Source organism: Amborella trichopoda, chromosome 5 (assembly GCF_054954075.1).
Source record: "Amborella trichopoda isolate Santa Cruz 75 chromosome 5, AtrichopodaSantaCruz75HAP2 v2.0, whole genome shotgun sequence".
Lineage (NCBI taxonomy): Eukaryota > Viridiplantae > Streptophyta > Magnoliopsida > Amborellales > Amborellaceae > Amborella > Amborella trichopoda.
In genome coordinates, this window is record NC_142340.1 from 13,861,076 (window position 1) to 13,883,897 (window position 22,822).

Below are 22,822 nucleotides of genomic sequence, written 5' to 3' on the forward strand. Positions count from 1 at the left end.
TTCTATATTTCCCCTACAACATAAAAGATCTATGCTTTCTCTACCATTCAATCGTCCAATTTTGATCAAAAGAGCTTCTCACCATTTGATCTTAGATCCGACGTCTCAAAGTATTTTATTTTTAATTTTTTTATAAAATTTGTAAGAATATGGAATTCGATATGTGACATCCTTTTATTGGTGCACCTATAAAAAATATTAAAAATAATTTTTTGATAAAATATAATAACCAAAATACCTCTTGAAATTTTCAAGGTATATTTGTCATTTTATTTTATTGGACATATTTGTTTTATATTTTTGGCTAAAGCCATGGGATTGGACATCCAAATTTTAGTGTCAAAATAATTTATAAAAAAAAGTTAAAAATAAAATAGTGGAGAGGTGTGACATTGTGATTGGGGCAATCTTAACCCTCCATTCAAAATGGGCGGTTACGTTTAGATAAGGAGTATGTAAGTTTTTAGATACGTCCCTCTTAATCTATTATCGAAGACCGCGAGGGCTTGTTGTCGTATTGCACGGTTCCCCTTCTTTTCAAACTTCTCACCATTTTACAGTCAGTAAACCTCCCGCTGCAACCCTGCGCATTCTCTGCTAAGGAAGAACGAGAGAAAGAGAGAGAGAGAGATCTTTTGGGAGAGAGGATGGCTGGGTACACGAGCATGGGAGACGCTCAAAGAAGGCTCTCAGACTTTCTCTCTTACTTCGCCGACGCCGTGTCCTCTCAGGACGGCCCCTCTCTCGCTCCACTCTTCTCTCTCTCCTCCAACTCCCCCTACTTCCTCTCTCTTGCTGATGCACTCGACGTTCTCCAGGTTCAAATCTCTCTCTCTCTCTACATTTTGAACGTCGATTTTTTCCGATCTCTCTACAATCTACATTTATACTAGTAATATGTGAGGAATTCAGGGCAATGAACATACTTTTATTACTTGGTTTGGATTGTCTTGCTAAATCATGCCCGTGCTGATTTTGCATATCTTTGAAGAGATTATGGGAGGGCTTTAGCCATGAGATTAGGATAGATTGTATTTAGAGAGTTTTAGAACTATCAGATGTGTTGGAATCTACAGTATATAGGTCCTTGTAAAATCCATATCAACCCTAAGTCTAGCTTTCTTATGTCCTTTGTGCTGCAACTTTATTCCATGACTCTAAGATTATTTATTTTTGAATGAGTGATGCATTCTATGGTAGTTCTCGCTGGAGCGAGCTTATTTTTCAGTCTATAATCTGTCCTTCTTTTTATTAAAAAATTGAATAATTGATACGTTCTACGTCAATTCGTGCTGAACAGAGCTCATTGTTCTCCTGTCTATGATCCACTTTTTTAAAAAATTTCATTTAATTTGGTTTGTTCATTCTTAGTACAGAGAAAAAAAATCATTCAGAAATCTTCCAATGAGCTAATTGCTTTGTTTTGTCCTTTTTTTTTCCTTTATTGGATTAACTCTTGAAAAATCGGCTGTCATATTTACACTAGTAACTTTGGAACCACAACCCATTCTTGATTTGTTTTTTGATCGGTTTGTTCTTGAATCCCTGATAGCCCTCACTTAGATCTAGCCTCATGGATCTAGTGAAACTTTCCTTTTAGCCCACTCCTTGATATGACTTCCTTTCTTTTCTCTCCCTTTTAAACTCCATGTATACTAGCCCCAATTTATTGTTGGCATGCTATGAGGGATGCTTTATGGATTTGCGTACTGAAAATGAAATGACTTTCGGATGGTTTTTCCATCTTGAGAACCACTTGAAATGTAATAGTATTGTTTCCATCTCTGTGTGCACGTATGCATTCTGTCACCAAATCATCCCCCTGCCTCAAACAACCTCTAATACCTCAAGCCTAGCAAACTCACACCAAAACATCACCACTATAGGCCTTTAATCTCCCCAACAACTCCCACTCCCACCCATCCAATATCTCCCCCCCCCCCCCCCCCCTCTCTATAATAAATATATTTAACTCTTCAAACCCTCAACCAAGTCCCTGGTTGCCAAATTGCAGCCCATTTCATCCCTCTTCAACCGCGGGGGCCCCAACCCACAAAACAGCCCCCTACCCCACAATCTCACACCCTCTCTCCCCTTGCCTTCCTTTCCTATTCCTCTCGCTTAAAGTCACATCCTTGTCCAATTCCAACCCATCTTAGCCACCCTGCCATGGTTCAACCTCTTCAAGGTCCTTGATTGGGACCTTATATCCCTAGCCTAACTGTTAGGTTACCTGCTCCTCCAACCACACACTCATCCATGGTAGCCTCTTCGAAAAGAAGTTAGAAGTTTTGCATAATTCTATTGTTGCTAAATGCTCCCCACAAAGACACAATTCAAAGGGCATCCCAAAATGGGCCTCCTCAATCTAGAAATTGAAGCTCACATTGTGTTACCCACCCCACAATGCCTGACATTTTCTTTTTTTTCCCTTCTAATGAGTTTTGTGAGGCTGTGGCCCTATCCAAAGGACTAGTTTGCAGAAAAGGAAACTAAGTCTCTCTCCTTGGAATTTGGCTTCATTGCTACCCGCCCCGATTGTTGTTGGATTTGTGTCCATGTGATCCCTGTCCATGCTTGCTAATGTGCTGTTTACAGAGCGATTGGAAATCTTTGGGGTGGTTTCCTTAAGCTTTGTCCCAACAGGCATCTCCCCTCTTGGGCTTGTTTTGATTCTCGTTTTGTCCCTTTCCTTGGAGGTCATCCCCAGATCTCTAGTCCTGACCTTTGGGACCCATTCTAATTCCATCTCCATCAACCTGTAGGCAGTGGATTTCCCCTGTTGGTCTGTTTCCATTGTGGAGCACCAATTGGACCACCTTTTACCTGTGCTCCATGAACAAATCCCTACTCTGTAGGATCACGATCCTGTGCCTTGGACCATAGAGCTCCTTAGGCATTGTGGTGACCATGGTAGTCCTAGGACACATGGCCATCCCACCGCTCCTAATGCTTGTCCTACGTTAAACTTGAGCCTTGAGTTGTTTCTTCTATCTCTTGACCCAATTTTCCAGAAAACGGCAGGCGGTGGGGGGTGGGGTGGGGGGGTCCTGGCTGCCCAACGCTTAGGCGGCCACCCAAGTGGAAGGAGGTGTTTGATCCAATTGTTTATTTTGTGCAAAACATACATAATGAGGCATAACACATCAAGAGTGCATAACAAATAGTCCATCCATAGTCTATACACTGCATACCATCAGTCCATACTCCATACATAGTAAGAAAAAGAAGAAGCATATTGAGGTCCAAAGTATTTATGATTTAGACAAGGAAAATATAATCCAACATCCTCATGTAATCTTCCTTCTCCTTAATATAATAACTTTCTCTCAAAAGAAAAAATAATATAATCCAACATTTAAATTTACTACTAGACACCACACAGTGCATAGTCCATACACTCCATACTCCATAGTCCATATACATAAGGAGGAAAAGAAAAAGAAAAGAAATATAGATTTGAAGACTCTAAGAGTCTTCAATCATCATTAGAAATAGTAGGGTCAGTTGCATTATATGCATTGGAGTCGAGCCCATCATCATTGGTGTCATCTCCCTCCTTAACATGACGCTTGTCCTTCTCTGTAACTTGTGCGCCCTTCCTCCTCTTCCTCTGCTCCCTTGTCCTTTGTGAAGGTGATCTAGTGGGCCTTAGGAGGGTCGACTGTAATACTTGAGGCCTTCATAACCACATCAGTCAATCCGTCATACCCCTTGACCTCGTCATCATCAACCAACCACGCCATGGCATTGTCCTTGTCTTTTGTTCTAAGGGGGTCGTCTTTCCTTCAAGATTCAATTCGTCTTTCCTTCAAGAATCAATTTAACTTTACATAAACTAAGTCATTGGAAGCTTTTTTTTCTTTTTAGGAGCCTACATGGAAAATTGAAAACACATATTGTAAATTGAAACTAATTAATATTACAATTTATATGGTAATGAGTAATTACTAATACCAAGTAGTAAAGTGTAGACTAATAATATAATTTAATTGTTTAAATTAAAGTTAATTAGCATAGTAAGTTAGTAACAAACATAACATCTCACAAGTAATCCAGTTCCGTTCACAGTCAGACAGGGTAGTGGTCAGGCTTAAGATCCGAATTGCCCTCTTTTGTAAGTTTGGAGCACTACACCCGTGCTCATTCCATTAATTGGCTGCAAATTGATTATAAATGTAAAAAACAAACAACAAACATGACACTGGAGCTTGAAGACGTGGTTAAGTATATTATTACCTGGATCAACTTTGGTCCTTTGTTTTATTGACATTGCACTTTCAAAAGACTTAATGCACACTTGTAATTTATTATTTCATCAACGCATATAATGTCTTGGATTTCCTGATTAGGGACTAGTACATCCAGACTTATTAAATCCAGTCATAATTGTATCATTTGTCTGTATACCCCTAACAACCAAAAAAAAAAAACTTTGGGTTAAAAAAATAACTAGCGTTATGCAATGGTCTGTGTAGCTGCTGGTCCCACTTCTCATCAATAATCGTCCAAATTGGCTCATAGTGGCACTAAAAGAATTATGGGCTATCTCTCTCTTGCAACTTTCTATTGCCTCATATATGAAGCCTTTAGAGGGCTCATCACCGTCAACCATTCAAAGGACTTTGGCAAGAGGAAAAAAATACCTGTAGAGTGGCCTTCACCACTCGACCAAAAGGCTTAGATAGGATAATATGTCTTACTTTCTTCCCTTTCTGATCCCTGGCCCACTTACATGCTCCTCAATCATCAAAAGTGAACATCTGCCTCAACTAGACTCTCCTCAAATGTATGCTATCTAGACATAGAAAGCAGGGAGCAAATCTTGTGATTCCCGACCTCACTATCTCCTTCTTCTTTGTAAACCTACGCATCATGCCGAGAGTGAGGGTGTGGCTATAGAAGATGGTTGTAACTAACTTGGCCTTCCTAACTATGCCTGCAATCTCGCTAGTATTGCCAATAGCCTCAAGCATGAGGTCGATGCAATGTGCTGCTCATGGTGTCCAAAAGATATGAGGTTTGCTCATGTGTAACAAATTAGAGGCAACAAAATTAGGAGCAGCGTTATCTGTGACAACCTGAATACTATGCTGCTCCCCAACCTCTTTGATGCCTTTCTCAAACACTTTAAATAAGTGAATGGCATCATGGCTATCATTGGAGGCATCAATAGACCTAAAAAAAAGTCCCTAAAGGATAATTCACCAACAAATTCATCTGACTTCTTCTATTCCTGTCACACCAAGTGTCAATGATAATAGACACCTCATATTGGTCTCATGTATCCTTCTGTGAGTCCACAATCTCCCTCGTGATCTGCACCTATTTTTCCAAAAGAGGCTCTGAAAGTTCATATAGGGTTGGGAGCTTCAACCCAGGTCCAAATTGGCCAATTGCCTCCACCAAGGTTTAGAAACTGCTATGGGTGAGCAGCATTGAAAGGAATACTTGCCTCATAAAACCACCGAGCAATGTACTTAACAATTCTCTCTCTCCTCCCTTATTTTCTTCTCAATGGTTGTTTGCTTCTTGATTTTCTCAACTGCAGCCTTGGGGTTAGGAAGGGTAAAAAAGGTATCCTTAGGCCCCTTAACCGGAGGTCTCTTAGGCCCCCTAGATCCAATTACATCTTCCTTTCCTTTCCTAGACTGAGACAAAGCAATCTACTCCACATCATCACCTCCCTCAATTTTTATTTTTTTGAGAAAGGTTAACTTTATATATATATATATATATATATATATATATAATAAAGATTTAGACAACAGCCATAAGACGACATCCCACAAATTGGGTGTTCAGTATACAACAGTCAAAACTTAGATAGGAGACGGAGAAAAGGATGGAGGGGGGAGTGTTATAGAGAGAAAAGGAAGAGGCACTACTTAAATGCTCAAAACAAAAAAGAAAAAAGAAAAAGAAATACAGAGTCTTCTATGGGCCTCACTTCTTAGTAGTCTGTGAGTCTTCCAAGCTTTCTGGCATCTTTGCAAGAGACGGGTAGGGACCCGTGGTGAGATATTATAGCAGAGGTGATGGTGATGGGGATGATTGGTAGATGAGAGAGAAAGAGAGACATATAGGTTTACAGTAGAGCAGTAGATAGGAGGAGGGGAGAGAGTTATAGAGAGAAAAGCAAGAGGCACTACTTAAAAATATCCTAAACAAAATAGGAAAAGAAATACAAGATATTCAGAAGTTGCAGGGCCAACTTCGTAGTTGTCTGCGAGTCTTCGAAGCTCTCTGACATCATTGCAAGAGACGGACAAGGACCGTGGTGAGAAGTTTCCAGAGAAGAGTGCAAGAGACGGATAGGGACCGTGGTGAGAAGTTTCAGGAGAGGAGTGAAAGTTGGACTATGTGATCAAGCACAGAGCATATGGATTAAATTTTTTTCTTATTTTTCTTATTCTTACACCGACAAGACCACTCACAATGTCCAATTACAAACAAATAACTCTTGAAACAAATAACGAAAAGAAAAGAAACACGGTTCTCACTTGCTACCGATATTGAATACAATCAGTGTTTCAAAAAGCGCTAGGCGGGTCCTCGGCGGCCTGGGGGGTCCAGGCCGCCCAATGCCTAGGCGGGCGCCTAGAACCTAGGCGGCTCAGTTGAACAAAAAAAGGATTATATGGTCTTTAACAATATATATATTGTATACAATATAAGAATTAGGTATTTAGGGTATATTAGAATTCAAAAGTATACTACACATTAGCACACACTCGAAAAGCATAACCATCACTCGGTCCATATCCAATTAATACTTATTTACCAACCAAATTATCAAACCAAAGTTACCAAATACCAAACCAGTGGAACTACAAATCCACTATCCACAATACACAAGAGGAAGAAAACAAAATGAAAGTAAATCTTGAAGACTCAAAGAATCTTCAATCATTGTTCAAAGTTTAATCGTTATTCATCATTCATCATTCATCATCAGAAAAAGTAGGGTCAACTGCATTTGCATCATTGCATCAGAGTCGTCACCCTCCTCGACATATTGGTCGTCCTCCTCTGTCTCTTCTGAATCTGCCTCTTCTTCCTCCTCTTCCTCCGCCCTCGTCCTTTGTGCAGAAAATCTAGTGGCCCTAAGAGGGTCGGCTTATGTCCTTGAAGCATCCATATTCATGTCCCATGTCAATCCTTCATGTCTTTCAACCTCACCATCATCAACTAACCACTCCATAGCATTGTTCATATTTTTTGATCTGAGGGGTCTCTCTTATCTCTCTTAGCAAACCTGTCCTTCAAGAATCGATTATACTTGACATAGGCTAGGTCATTGAGCCTCTTTGATTCATGCCTGGTCCTTTCTTTGTATGAATCTAACATAATCAAATGAAACTAACTAATATAAATATTAAATAATTAAAATATATAGTTCATGAATTTTTTTTTGATTAATGTTGACTTTTGTATTGTTGTATAAAGAAGTAGTACAAGAAAGTGAAAGTTTGAGAGATCCCTCTAGATGAGATTCTCAGTGAAGTTAGGTCAGCAGACCTTATACAAAAAATTGGGTTATAGGATTTCGGATTTCCCCCTTACAAGACTTACAAAAAATTGGGTTATAGGATTTCGGATTTTCCCCTTACAAGACTTACAAGCCAAAAACCAAAGATGGGGCCTATAAAAGTGCCCTTACACAGTGAAAGTTACAGTGCAATATGTATGAAAAAGTATAATAAAAAAAGTGTCCACTGGTCCATTGCAAAAAAGAATGTGGATCTGTTTTGAGCGACTTGACTCCGACTTCTAGCGCCCTCCTTCTTACAAGCCAAAAACCAAAGATGGGGCCTATAAAAGTGCCCTTACACAGTGAAAGTTACAGTGCAATATGTATGAAAAAGTATAATAAAAAAAGTGTCCACTGGTCCATTGCAAAAAAGAATGTGGACCTGTTTTGAGCGACTTGACTCCGACTTCTAGCGCCCTCCTTCGCCAGCCGATCTGGGAGATCGTTGGACATCCGCCAAGTATGCTGCCATGAGACGTCTATAACCCTGCAAATTTGGTGAACCTCATCAAAAATTGGGATCAAGTACCATGGTGGATCGCTTGTTCGACTGGCCCAAGAGATTTTTGAGTCCCCTTCAACTATTAGACTTAGACCCCAAGAGGGGTTGAACTTTTTCAAAGCTAGTAGGAGGGCCAAGGCTTTTGCATGGTGAGAGTCCTTGGGGCAGAGATATTCGGATATTGTTAGGAGAATATCGCCTTAGTAATTACGAAAAACTCCTCCAACCCCTGCTAGACCGGGTTTCCCCAAGGAACATCCGTCAAAATTTAATTTGATGGTGCCTTGGGTTGGTGGTAGCCAGTGGCTTGATCTTCTAACGCCTTGTCTTTGAAATTAAAGGATTTTTCCCCAATGTAAAGGGAAGAAATTCCCTGGAATTCCCGCAAAGAATGTATGATTGATGGCCCAGAAGGTACCTAAGGTCGTTACGTTATGAAAAAGCGTTGGGGTTAGATGTTAAGAGCCCCAAAAATTCTTGAGTTTCTTTCCAGCCATATAATCCAAATGGTAGCAGCTATAGTCGCCCTCCACAGGATTCTTCCTGCCTTATGCCAGCAAGAGTCGAGATTGTAGGTTAGAAGGGCTTTTACCGAGGGAGGGGTGACCCATTCTATGCCAAATAATTGTAGAACCTTACCCCACAGGTCAGAGGAGAAGTCACACAGTAAGAACAAGTGAATATTACTTTCCTCCTCGCATTCACAAAGAGTACATCTATTAGGGATGGGGATCCTTATGTGAGAAGGCAAGCCAGTTGAGGTTCTGCACTTTTGGTGGGGCAATGGTGGACCAAATTCGTAAGCTAGTTGAGGTTCTGCACTTTTGGTGGGGCAATGGTGGACCAAATTCTAGAATAGAGATCAAGGGTGGAGGGTAAGGAAGTGAGACTTTTATAGAAAGAAGCAACTGTGAACTTACCCGATGGAGTTAAAGTCCAGACAATTTCGTCTCTTTCATGGGAAAGGAAAAAGAGAGAGTGGAGGGTATTCAAGAGCCGTTGGAAATCAGCAGTTTCCTCTTCGGTCATGTTTCTTCGAGATGTTGGGTTCCAAACTCTACGACCTCCTAAGAGGCTAAATTCCTGGGCTATTGACGGTTCCTGGTCACGAGCAAGGGAGAAAAGGTTTGGAAAGACCTCTCGGAGGGGGGAAGGTCCTCCTAGCTATAAGTCTTAGATGGAATCTAATGTGCGTCTTGAAGGTGGCCAAGACTGTTAAAAGGGACTTCCAAGCTCCTGACACATTATGCCCTTGAGTTCTTCCTGGCAGCCAGGTATCTACGGGTATTCTATATATGGTTCATGTATTATTAATGCAATTATACAAACTACCATTACCCCTTCAAAAGTACCCCTATTGCGCTGACAACCCGATGAGGAAGTGGTTAGGTTTAAGATTCGAATGAAAAACTTTTGTAAATTTGGAGAACTACACCCATGTTGGTTCCATCAATTGGCTGCAAAGATATGAAATAAAATCATAAATAAATAATAGAATTATAAAAATGAAACTGCATTACTTGAACTTGATGAACTTAATAATATTATTACTACCTGGATCAATTTTGGTCTTTTGCTTCATCACCATTGGACTCTCAAAAAACTTTAATAAGCACTTGTAATTTATCAGCTCATCAGCGCATATAATATTCTGGATATCAGGATCAGGGACTAGCACATTTGCACACTTATTAAATCCAGTCATTTGTGTATATATCCTCGTCAACATAAAAAAAGCTGGGTTCAAATAATAACCAGTTGCATGAAATGGCCGATGTAGCTGCCTATCCCACTTCTCATCAATAGTCTCCCAAACAGGCTTGTAGTGGTTCTCATCATCGTCAAAATTTTGGGCAATCTCCCCATAGAAGCCTTGTCACTATCAACCGTGCAAAGGCTTTGACAAGAGGAAAAAATAACTTAAGAGCGCCCTTCACCCCTCGCCAAAAAGCCTTAGAAAGGATAATGTCTCTCACCTTCTTCCCAACCTGATCCTTGGACCACTTGCATGCTCTCCAGTCATCCGAGGTAAACATTTGCATCAACTACATTTTCCTCGAATGTATGCTATCTAGGCATAAATAAGTACCAGGTCGCAAATCTCGTGACCCCAGGCCTCACAATCTCTTTCTTCTTTGTAAATCTACGCATTGTGCTAAGGGTGAGATGGTGGTTATAAATGAAATTTGTATCTGACTTTGCCTTCTTCACTGCACCTGATATGTTGGTTAAACTACCAAGAGCCTCATGCATGAGGTCTATACAACGTGCTGCACATGGTGTCAATAGTCTCCCAAACAGGCTTGTAGCGGTTCTCATCATCGTCAAAATTTTGGGCTATCTCCCCATAGAAGCCTTGTCACTGTCAACCGTGCGAAAGACTTTGACAAGAGGAAAAAATAACTTAAGAGCGCCCTTCACCCCTCGCCAAAAAGCCTTAGAAAAGATAATGTCTCTCACCTTCTTCCCAATCTGATCTTTGGACCACTTGCATGCTCTCCAGTCATCCGAGGTAAACATCTGCATCAACTACATTCTCCTCGAATGTATGCTATCTAGGCATAAATAAGTGTCAGGTCGCAAATCTCGTGACCCCAGGCCTCACAATCTCTTTCTTCTTTGTAAATCTACGCATCATGCTAAGGGTGAGATGGTGGTTATAAATGAAGTTTGTATCTGACTTTGCCTTCTTCACTGCATCTGATATGTCGGTTAAACTGCCAAGAGCCTCATGCATGAGGTCTATACAATGTGCTGCATATGGTGTCCAAAAGATTCTAGGATAAGCTATGCGCAACAAATTAGCAACAATAACATTAGGAGCAGCATTGTCTGTGACAACCTGTACAACAAGATGCTCCCCAACCTCCTTGATTCCCTTCTCTATAACTCGGAATATGTAATGGGCATCATGGGTGTAATTAGATGCATCAATAGACTTGAAAAAAATACCCTAAAAGACAATTCACAAGCAAATTCATCTGACTTCTTCTCTTCCTATCACTCCAAGCATCAGTCATAATAGAAATTCCATACTGAGCCCATGATCTTTTTTATCTTCTACAACATCCTTCGTGACATTCACTGCTTTTTTCAAAAGAGGCTCTGAAAGCTCATATGGGGTTGAGGGTTTCATCCCAGGCCCAAATTGGCCAATTGACTGGATCAAGGCATAGAAGCTGCTTAGGCGAGCGGTATTGAAAGGGATGCTCGCCTCATAAAACCATGTCGCAATAAAAAAAATGGCTCTATCTCTCTTTTTCTTCTTCATTCTATTTTCAATAGTGTTTTCCTTATTTGTTTTCTCTCTTGGAACCTTAGGGTCAGGCCGGGGTAAAAACTATCCATGGGGCCTCGAACCCAAGGCTTCTTCCTCCCAGAACCAGAAGCAATTACGATTCCTTTTCCCTTTCCCTTAATAATGGATTGTTCTACCTCTTGACATCCCTCCCCATCCTCATCACTATCATCATCGTCATAACTGACCCGAACCCCAGACCTAATCTCTGTTATGGAGGCAAATTTCTCATCTTTTTTCATTTTTACCGTACTAAAAAAATTAGTTATTTCATCTTTAACAATATCAGGAGTCTTTTTACATGGGGCAACATCCCCCCTAATACCGACAAGATGTTTCTTGATCGGTTTATGTCCCTTTTTGTATCTTTCTCACAAAACTTGCTTCCTATACAATTTTTATTATTAGGATCTGAGTTGTAGCCATATTTCCAACCGGGATCACCACTTCTATTAGATCCCGAAGAAGACTTTGGAGATTGAGTTTGATTGCTCAATCTCCAAACTTCTACCTTAAACCCACATATTTGGGCCCTTGGCAAAAAATGCCCCTACCAAGTGCTTTTTCTGCCTCTGGGCGGGCCACAGTTCCTGGGCGGCCGCCTAGGCAAGTTCCCGAGCGCCTTGGGTTTTTCGCTTATTTTTGGCGGCTATGCCTGGGCGATGCGCCCAGGCACTGGGAGGTCCGCTTTTTGAAACACTGAATACAATTCCTTAAATCGAAACCTTAATTGATTGTTTTATGGGAATAAAAGAGCTCAACGCAAAAATAAAATTTAAAGAAGTAAAATTGCCAGAGATTACCTCAACCGGGCTTTAGTACACCCCATGCCGAGTCTCCTCCTTCCGATGGTTCTCGGGATCTAAGATCGGTCTCTTGATTTTCTTACTTATAGCAAAACCCTCTCAATGGCAAATGAATCTCAATCTAGAACCAACTACCTAAGACCTCAATGCCTTGGTCTTGCTCAAGCTCCCTTGGCTTGATCTTTAGAGAGATGAGAGAGAGAAATCAAAGCGAGAGGGAGAGATTTACTAACAAGGGAGCTAGGGCCGTGCCCCTTTTCAAACCCAAGAGAGATTGACTAGGTTGGGGCGTGCTCCCTTGTGAGAGAGATAGATGGCTGGTTGGGGCGTGTCCCTCTTTTCAACTTAAGGAGAGAGGGAAAGATCCTTGGTGGGGCAGGCCCCTTAGGGAGACCTAGAGAGAATTCTTAGAGAGAAGAATTTTCTATGCCTTTATCAAATCTTGACTGTTGATCTAAGGAGATTTGTGGGGTGAGAGATGTGAGTCATCTATTTCTTTGATCCACCATCAAGATTCAAAGGAAGGTGCTAGAACCTTTTCCAACCATTTCTTAAACCTATTCCATCAAATCTTTAAATAAGAAAAATATATCTCTTATCTTGATTGTTGATCTAAGGAGATTTGTGGGGTGAGAGATGTGAGTCCTCTATTTCTTTGATCCACCATCAAGATTCAAAAGAAGGTGCTAGAACCTTTTCAACCATTTCCTAAACCTATTCCATCAAATCTTTAAATAAGAAAAATATATCTCTTACTTTCTAGTTTAGTATATCCATTACTTATTTCTTGAATCAAGCAATCTTGATTCACAAGACTTACTTGTAATGGGATAATCATTACCACATTAAGCAAGTTTGAATAATCCCCTATGGGTGGGGCGTGCTACGTTTTGGTGGCCTCTCATAGGCCCCACCCATGCGTGCTACCTTTTGGTGGTCTCTCATGGGCCCCACCCAATTGCCACATGTGTTAAATGGGCTTCCCACATAATTTTTTGAAAATATTTAATTTTGATTTTAGAATTTTAAATCTCATAGTTCATCTAAAACATTGGAAAATGACTCTCTCTTAATTTAAAACATTGGAAAACATTGGAAAATCACTTTCTCTTAATTTATAAATTCAAATGTCAAAAAATAAAATATGTGAAAATTCACAAAAATTCAAATAAACCTTCTGAAAAATCATATAACATAATATTAATTAAAATTAATTAATTTTAATGGAATCAGATTCGTCTAAGTCTAGGAATTTATCAATGTATTGGAGCACTCCACCTTCAACTGCGGACCAGGATCCACCTAGCTTTCTCAAATTGACCTAGCAGTTCCCATGAGCCACAGTCCACTGCAGGGGCTCATGATTGGACCACCAAAGTCAACGAATAGACTAGGGGACACAATTTGAGTCTATGAATTTCAGGTTCTCCCCTAAAGACAAAACCATGGTTCGCCAGACCATGATGCAACCATGACTCAATGTTGCATAGAGGTAATCTCTCGCACATGTACACGCTTCACTCTCAATGGTGGATTATTATCTCAATACGGTATTTATATGTACATATCGTGTGATGGTACAACGATGAGGTTTTAGCCATGTCTCTAAAGGCCATTCATCACACACAAGGGTTACACAGTCCCTCGGCTCTCATTCGGGCATATTTCGACCTCATCAAGGGTTAACTCGCTAAAACCTTCTCGGTTACATCCCTATGCCTAGGTACCTTGGGTTTTTCCAACTCAGTTGGCCTAGCACGTCGAGTCTAATCGGAGTATCGACAAATAGCATTTGCCTAGTATGGTCAACAAAAAGACCATACTCCCACTGAGTTTATGTTTCACTATATATAATGTGTATACAAGCTCTCATAAGGCCTTTAAAGACCATATAAACCCAACATGTCCCACTTGGCCTTTGAAGGCTTTACAATTTCTCTTCCTCACATTCTCATCCCCGCAATTACAGTCTCTCTATCAAGCATTTTTCACTTATTCTCTCTCATTACATTAATCATGGCTTTCGTCATCGATCCTTTGACAAGGGATTTATGGAGGCAGCGCGTCTTTCTCTTTGCTGTTCAGATCTCATCTCGTACATGGTCGTAGTCCATCTTTCATATCGCATTGCGAATTATGGACTCGTTGTCGCAGAAGATCATCACGTACCCTCATCGCATGGGGTCGTATTTCCTTGGGCTTAAAGCAGTTTTTCAATCAAGCTGCTCCCTTATGTAGTCATACAACTAGCGTCATGCATCCGGGTTCCATGGGTAAACAACAGTATGTTGTTCTAGCTGGCCTGTCAAACACAAGCAGGTGCTCCCACTGGAATATTGAGTTTATCTGGTCTTTCATAACATGATACCTATATATCTAAATATTGAAGCAGCTAAAAATAATCGTGGGATTGTCAACAGCTCCCACTCAAACGTAACAAAAACAAAATTATGAGGTTGTATAACAATCTTATGCGAACATAAATAAATCAATACCCGTTTGGTTTCACAATATGTGAAACCTTCATGAATCACAAAGGTTCAACTACACTAGTCTTCTTGTTAGTATACCCATACAAACTAAGTTATCTAATCCATACAGCACGTGTACATATACAAGAGATACCCCTATGCACCATTGAGTCGTGGTTGTTTCATGGTCTGACAGACCATAGTTTTGTCTCTAGGGGAGAACCTGAAATCCATAGACTTGGATGGCATCCTCTAGTCTATTGGCTAACTTTGGTGGTCTAATCATGAGCCCTTGCAGTTGATTGTGGGTTAGGTCATGGGAACTGTTGGGTCAGTTTGAGAAAGGTAGGTGGATCGTGGTCCGCAGTTGACGGTGGAGTGCTCTTATGTATTGATAAATTCCTAGACCTTGGCGGATCCAATTCAAAATTAATTAGTTTTAATTTATTTTATGTTATATGATTTTTAGAATGTTTATTTGAATTTTGTGAATCTTCTGATATTTTATTTTTGTCATTTGAATTTATAAGTTAAGAGAAAGTCATTTTTTAATGTTTTAAATAAACTATGAGATTTAAAATTTTAAAATCAAAATAAAATATTTTCTAAAAATTATGTGGGACCCTCCATAAAATATGGAGGCCCATATAACACATGTGGTAATTGGGTGGGGCCCATGAGAGACCACCACAGGGTGGCACACCCCACCCATAGGGGATTATTCAAATTTACCTAATATGGTGATGATTATCCCATGCAAGTTGGCTTTCTAATTTTGGATGAGGCAAATTTAAGTCTTGTGAATCAAGATTGCTTGATTCAAGAAATAAGGAATGAATATACTAAAATAGAATGTAAGAGATATCATTTCCTTATTTAAAGATTTGATGGGAATAGGTGATGAATCAAAGGAATGAATGACTCACATCTCTCACCCCACAAGTCTCCTTAGATCGACAATTAAAATTGATCCTACTAAAAATGGCAAACTCTAAGGCGTAGAAAATCCATAAATAGAGGTTTTCCCACCTCATAAATCTCGACACCTCTTCTCTCTTCTTTCTTTAAGAATTATCTCTCCCAAAGTCTCAAGAGAGGCACGCCCCGTCACTCTCTCTCAAGTCTCAAAGATGGCCATGCCCCAACCTTGGAAGATCATCTCTCCCTCTTCGGGTTCCAAAGGTGGCATCCCCAAAATCTTTCATCTCTCTCTCTTGTGGGGCACGCCTAAGGCTAAGTTTGGATAGCAAAGGGGATCATCCCCTAGCTGGTAGATCTCTCCCTCTCTCTTTGATTTTTGTCTCTCATCTCTCTCCCTCTTCGGGTTCCAAAGGTGGCATCCCCAAGATCTTTCATCTCTCTTTCTTGTGGGGCACGCTTAAGGTAGGCTAAGTTTGGGTAGCAAAGGGGATCATCCCCTAGCTAGTAGATCTCTCCCTCTCTCTCTGATTTTTATCTTTCATCTCTCTAAAGATTGAGCCAAGAGGGCTTGAGCAAGACTAAGGCATTGAGGCCTTAGGTAGTTAGTTCTAGATCAAGTTCCATATGTCATTTAGAGGGTTTTGTCATAAGCAGGAGAATCAAGAGATCGATCATAGATCCCGAGCACCATCGAAAGGAGGAGACTAGGCGTGGGGTGTACTTAGCCCAGATGAGGTAATCTTTGGCAATTTTACTTTCTGGCAATTTTACTTTTTTAAATTTTATTGTTGTGTTGAGCTTTTCTATTCCCATAAAGCAATGAGTTAAGGTTTTGATTTAAGGAATTGTATTCAATAGTGGTAGCAAGTGAGAACCGTGTTTATTTTATTTTATTTATTTGTTTCATGAGTTATTTGTTTGTAATTGGACATTGTGAGTGGTCTTGCCGGTGTAAGAATAAAAAAAATAAGAAAAATTTTAATATATATACACCGTGCTTGATCACATTGTCCAACTTTCAATGCTCAGGTACTTTGGGTTTCCAACTCTGTTGGCCTAGCACGTCGAGTCTCGAGCATCGACAAATAACATTTGCCTAGTGTGGTCCACAAGAGGATCACTCTCCCACTGAATTTATGTTTCACCATATACAATGCTTATACAAGCTCTCATAGGGTCTCTAAAGGCCACATAAACCCAACAAAGAGATGGGTGATTGGTAGATGAGAGAGAGATAGGTTTATGGTAGAGCTGCAGATAGAGAGAGAGCCCCGTGGTGAAGCCCTAGGAAAGATAGAAAAAATGGACAGTAGCCAAGATAGAAAGAGCAGTTGAGATAATAAGTCCAATAGGGAAGAAGAAGAAAAAAGGAGTAGAGAGAGAGAAGAGAGAGAGAGAGAGAGAGAGAGAGAGAGAGAGAGAGAGAGAGAGAGTAGAGTATCGGGTTGAGCCTTCGAAACGAAACTTGTTCTAGAAGGGAGGGAAGACGAGTGTGCTAATAAAGTTGTCTTGCATGAAGCCTTTAGTTATCCCAATCATGTTGTCCTTGCTGCTAGAGAGAGAAGAGGGGGGGGGGGGGGGGGGGGGGTTTGGAAGGCAAGGAGAGTCTCCAAGGTAAAATTGATGAGAGTAGAGGTAAATTTAGAAGGTTTTGCAAAGAAAGAGGGTTATTAGAAAAGAGGGTTGTCAGAAGAGAGAGGGCCTTAGAGCAAAAAAGACTGAGAAGGTTGTAGAGAGATGCAAGAGGGTTTGGGGAAAGGTAACGGAGATGAAAATAAAGTTTTTTTTCTTTTTTGTTTTTTTTGTTTTTGTTTTGGTTTTTTGTCTTTGCTACGAGAGAGAGAAGGAGAGAGAGAGAGAGAGAGAGAGAGAGAGAGAGAAAAGGGGGGGGGGGAAGACGAGAAGGGGGAAGGAGCGAGAGGTGTAGGGGGGAGGAGAGAAGAGCGAGAAAGGATCAGGGTATAGGGGGTGCACCTGTGATGCTGGTGCTCCTTACTTGGCTAGTCCATTCGCCTCACTGTTGGCCTCCAGAAGAATACGCTTGAAGATGACTTGGGGAATGAAGCTGCATAAGAATGCTATTTGCTCAAAAATAGGGGAGAGTCTCTAAGGCGGATGGTGTTGTTGGTTTGCCCAAGAAATTGAGTTACTAGAGTTTGATTTCACAATCAGACCTTCGTACTGCGTTCAAGATTGAGGCACCAGCTTGAGTCCTTCTAGGAGGGCCTTGCTTCAGTGAAAGTGGAATAAGAGATTTCAATATAGTGTGAGAAAGAAAGTGGAGTTCTTGCCGAGTTTGCAAGGATACCTCCTATTCCTGAGGGTCCTGCGTTTCCAAGATAAGAACCATCAGTGTTGAGCTTTAGGAGGCCAAATGGAGGGGGAGACCACAGTGCTCTAGGGCGAAACGCGGGGACAGAGAGGTTGAGAAGGTAGGAATAGAGGCAAAGATAGGGATAAGCTGAGCCCACAGAGAGATCCAGACAGTAATTTGAGTAAAAAATGGAGTTATTGCATTTGGAAATGCCTCTAAAAGGTCTAGAGTTCCTTTCGATCCAAATGCTCAATCGAAGGGTCACATTCTCAAAACTTTTTCAACTACATTTTTATCAGAAATATCTTCTCCAAATGATTTCATTTGATTTACTATTGTAGTCACCCTAGCAAGAAAATCTTGAATTGTCTCATTATTTTTCATAAGCAAAATTTCAAATTCTTGTCGAAGTGATTGGAGTTTTACTGTTTTTACCTTATTTGTTCGATGATACTCCCTTTGCAAAATGCTCCAAGCCTCATTCGACGAAGTTGTAGAAGCAATCCTTGAAAAAATTCACTCATGAACTGCTTGCTGTATGAAAAATAATGTCTTCAAATCCTTCCTTTTATTTTCTCTTATTTCTGTCCTTTGGGCTGTAATAAGTTTAGCCTCTTCACCTAGATGCTCTGCACAACCATTCTCAACCACACCCCATAAATCTTGAAATTAAAACATTGTTTTCATTTTAATGCTTCAATGCTCATAAAAATCACCTTTAGAAATCGGAATTGATGGTTGAGAAATATTTGAATTGCTATTGTTTGCCATATGGAAAAATGTACGAAAATAAAGAAATTTAAATTTGTGTCACCTTCCCTTTGAGTTTTGTTTCTGTCCTCTCCAAGTAATAAATCTACTTTGCTCTCCAATTCCCATCTTTGGCAACTTGTGCTCTGATACCAACTTTGGTCAAACCTTTTGCTCTTAGCTTACTTCCCTAATGCCCTTGTAGAGCAATGTCTTGATTCTCCTCAAAACATTACTTTTCCTAATGCCACTGTAGTGGAACGTCTTGATTCTCCTCAAAACATTACTTCCCTAATGCCACTGTAGTGGAGCGTCTTGATTCTCCTCAAAAACCCCTAGTTTGGACCCCCTCGTTTTGGAGACTTCTCTTGGACTAAGAAACTTCACATTTTTTAGATCTCTTGATTCTTAAACCTTTTGCAATCCTTCTTTCTCCCCTTCCAAACTCTAGTCTTGACTGAATCATCTGGACCCCTCTCCTTTGGGAGTTTTTAAGGTCCCCTCTTTCTACACCTCTATGACCTCCTTCAATCCCCCCACTCCACATCACAAAGTCTGGCTTTCAACCTTGCCTCCCAAATTTCGTGCTTTTATTTGGCTGGCTATCCTTGGCCTCTATCTTACTGCTGACCAACTACAAAAAGGGGCCTCCATCTAGCTAACCGTTGTTTGTGCATTGATGCTTATGGCATGCACGCGCACTTGTTTCTTCATTGTTCTGTCGCGTCCCATCTTTGAACTTAGACCTCAAGGACGTCAACTGGATGTCCTCAAGGATGTTAACTGGATGTGGTTTCCCTCTCAATCCATTTCTCAGCTCTTCTCTACCTTTCCTTATCCTGTGTATCCTGCAGCCACCATCTTCCTTTAAAGAAATTTGGTCATGGCTAACCTTTTTTGGTTCATCTGGCGTGAGAGGAATTTCAAGGTCTTCAGAGGCACCCATCATACCACTCCTAGCATCGCAGAATCCTTTCATAACCTGACTATAGTTTGGGCCACTTAACTACAAACTCGCTTAAAACTTTCCCCAAGTTAGCTTCATTGGTTGACATTATTAGTTTCTACCTGCCCAAGCCCTGTTGTTCATCATCTTGGTGTGTTGTGTCCTAAGGGGTCATCAAGCTTTGGGGCATCTTCAGCGATTGCAGTGCGAATGATGGGGGAGGAAAGGGTCAAGGAGCGAGGAAGGGAATGCATGGTCTGGAGGAGAGGGGTAGAAGGAGTGCACCACTAGAATGCCATGGGGGAGGGAAGAGCCTCCGTATTCCATGGATGGGAAAGTCCCTCCGTATTCCATGGATGGGAAAGTCTAGGTGGTATTCTAAATAGTTCTTGACGAAAGCGGGCCTCCAACCGGTTGAAGATTGAGAGGGAGAAGGGACAAGGAGAGAAGAGGTAGGGGAAAAGAGCTAGAGGGAACAGAAGGGTTAGAGGAGGAAGCTAGCCAGCAGGGGGGGGAGGCAGAAGAGAAAGAGGGGAAGACGAAACAGGGGAGGAAGGTTGAGAACATTCCAGTCGGCTGTGGGGAGGGAAAGTGAAGGAGGGGATGGTACCCGAGGCGGCTGAGGAGGAGGAGAGAGAGGGGGCCGTCGGGATGTGGCCAGGTGGCGCAGCGATTACTATGAGACCGCCTTGGGAAGGGGGGAGGGAGGCAGACGAAAGGACGGTGGTAGGTGAAAAGGAGGCGGTTGACTACCTCTGCCTGCCTGGTGTCTCTATCGAAGGAGAAGGGGCATGCGAATGAGCTGGCGCGTTCGCCACGTGGGGAGTGGAGGGATGGTTCGAAAGCCCCGTGTCTATCGATCGAAGGGGAAAAGCTTTGGCCTGGACAGATGTCGAGGCATCATTCGTGGTCTTCGAGATTTGGGTCCTGTCTTCATGGATCTCTCGAAGGTACCAAGCCCGTAAAAGCAGCCCTCTAGCACGGTTGGACGGCCTGGTGGATCTTCATCCTCTATATGACCTCCTTGTCGGGGTGGTGAGTCAGGGGAGCTTGCAAGCCCGAGGAGAGTTGACGGGCTTCAGCTACCCCACCGACATCGGGGCTTGGGCCAGTGTTGATTGGCTGCAGAAAAGCCTACGTCGGCAGGGAGCTGACATCACGGTGTCCTGTGGTGGCCGAAACAGTGCCACTTGGAAGGCTGGCTGGAGGTTGGCCGGAGGGCTGGGACGGACTGTGTCCAAACCTGAACCATGCCTGTGGCTGGCGACGGCGCCTCTTGTGGTGGCCGGATTTACGCAACACAGTGATTCAGGAAGAAGAAGAGGGATCCTTGGTTGGGGAGGGAGCCTACCTGTTAAGGAAGTGGGCTGATGGCGGGGATGCATCCGACCAAGAGAGGGAAATTGGATAGAATAGGTTATCAGCTTCTACCCAGACACTCGAGGGGATGAGACTAGCATCTAGGACTTCCAAGAGAAGACAGATCGACCCCAGCGGAAGAGTTTCGTTAGACTTCCAATGGATCGAGATGAGACTACTGCACGCCTCCGCCACCCTTCTAAAGGTAGATGGAGACCAGACATGAAGTGGTAGGTGATGAAGGGTTAGCTAGATTTTTTTCGTTTTATACGATCCTTCTTGGGAGGACCAAACACAAAGGTGGAGGGTAGCCCCTTTGAAGACCAAAGGGTTAGAAGATTGTAAACTTAGGCAAGCTTGTTCCAGGGAAGAGAAAGAAAGAAGGTAGTCTCCGCCAGAGAGTCTCCTTGCTATAATATTGGGGTCCTTCCAAATGTTTTGAGCCCATTTTTCTATACCTCTCACGTCGTCTTTAATAGGGAGGAAAGTGCCAACTAGAGAAGCAGTAAATTTGGTTTTAAGGTGGTTGGACTCTTCTGGAGGGATGGAGACTATGAAAGGGCAAAAAGGGGAAAGGTTGAATGTGGGGAAAGCTTTCCTCGGCCACTAATTCTCCTGGTGCACCAGGAGAATTTGTGGCCGAGGAACGAGCCGCAACCTGAGAGTAAGAAACAGGGGGAGGAGAGGGAGGCTGCTTACCCTGTAAGCTAAAGGCAGGGAAAGATGGAACGACCTTCCTTTTCTTCAAATCAAAGGATTTAACACCAAGCTCACGAACTAGTTGAATAGGTGGAATGGAACGCTTAGTCTTTGGAAGAAGACAGATGGAACTCCAATGGGGTTTGGGATAAAGGTCGTAGATGCAAATCCAGTTAAAGGTGGCAAGAGGGGCAGGGGAAGGAGGAGGACGACGACGTCGCCTTCTTTGAGTCCTGGACATGCGTATCAGAGGGTTTTCCTGGACATGGACATCTAACAATGACATAGCCAATGTATTTCACCTAGACAAAGTGCGACGATTGCAATGTTAATATTATCTCAACTTTCAACAGCTTTCTCTGCTTTGGTAATTCCATTTAGATGGTGGCTAACGCTCTGCTCCAAGGTCTCTCCAAATTCGATCCCCCTTAGGGGGATGAACTTATAGTGGAAAAGGACAATGCTAATGTTATGTGGTGGCTAGGAGATGCCAATTCCCATGGCATCGTGTTTTGTTATGTGGTGGTTAGGAGATGCCAATTCCCATGGCATCGTGTTTTTGGACTGCATTTTACATGTGTGCGAGCTTCTTCGAGTTGGCTTCTATGAGTCTTTACCAAAGATTCCACCTAATTTTTTGACTGATGTGCTCGCTTCTCTCTCAATCTTGTCTCTTCTCACCATTTTCTCTTTCTTCTTTCTATTACTTTTCCTTACATTTTTTCTAGTGGAATTGGACTAATTCTCTTTGCGGTGCTCACTTCCCTGTTGCTTTTGTCCAAGAACCCGGCTTGTGGGTTGCCCCTTCTCCCCACCCCCTCAATCTCCGAGCACCCGGTCTGTGGGTCGCCTCTCCCTGCTTTTCTTGGGCTCTCTCTCTCTCTGCTTCGGCTTATTTTTGTACTACACCTATTTTTTGACAAGCTTGACAATATATCCTACCTTACTTCAGTCGCCACACACTTTTGCTCTCCTTTCTCTTTACGTCTTACTCCTCGCTCTGCTATTCCTATGCCTTTCCCCTCTATCTCCTTCATGTATCTCTCTACGTCACCCCTATTTCCTCCCCTTTCTTTGACCTTTTCCACTCTTCCGTTCTCTTGTTATCTTATTTCTTTTTCTCTTTTGTTTTCTTAACATTTTTTAAAGGAGCACCCGGTTTGTGGGCTGCTATGAAGTCTCCCTCGTCATGAACATGTTTTGTATTGTCACCTTTCTCAAA

General features: G+C 41.9%; 1 protein-coding gene across 13 annotated transcripts in view; it reads left to right on the forward strand.

Annotated features, from left to right (window-relative positions):
* The first annotated feature begins 594 nt into the window (after positions 1–594).
* The window catches only part of EER5 (proteasome family protein), a 62,264-nt gene continuing 40,036 nt past the window's right edge, over positions 595–22,822 (forward strand). For all 13 annotated transcript variants that reach the window (XR_016056035.1, XR_016056037.1, XR_016056036.1 and 10 more), the window contains exon 1: positions 595–818. Coding sequence is in view for 6 of the 13 variants with exons in the window: in XM_088867523.1 (XP_088723649.1) it covers positions 648–818 (171 nt within the window). In the remaining 7 variants the exon portion in view is untranslated. The remainder of the gene's footprint in view (positions 819–22,822) is intronic.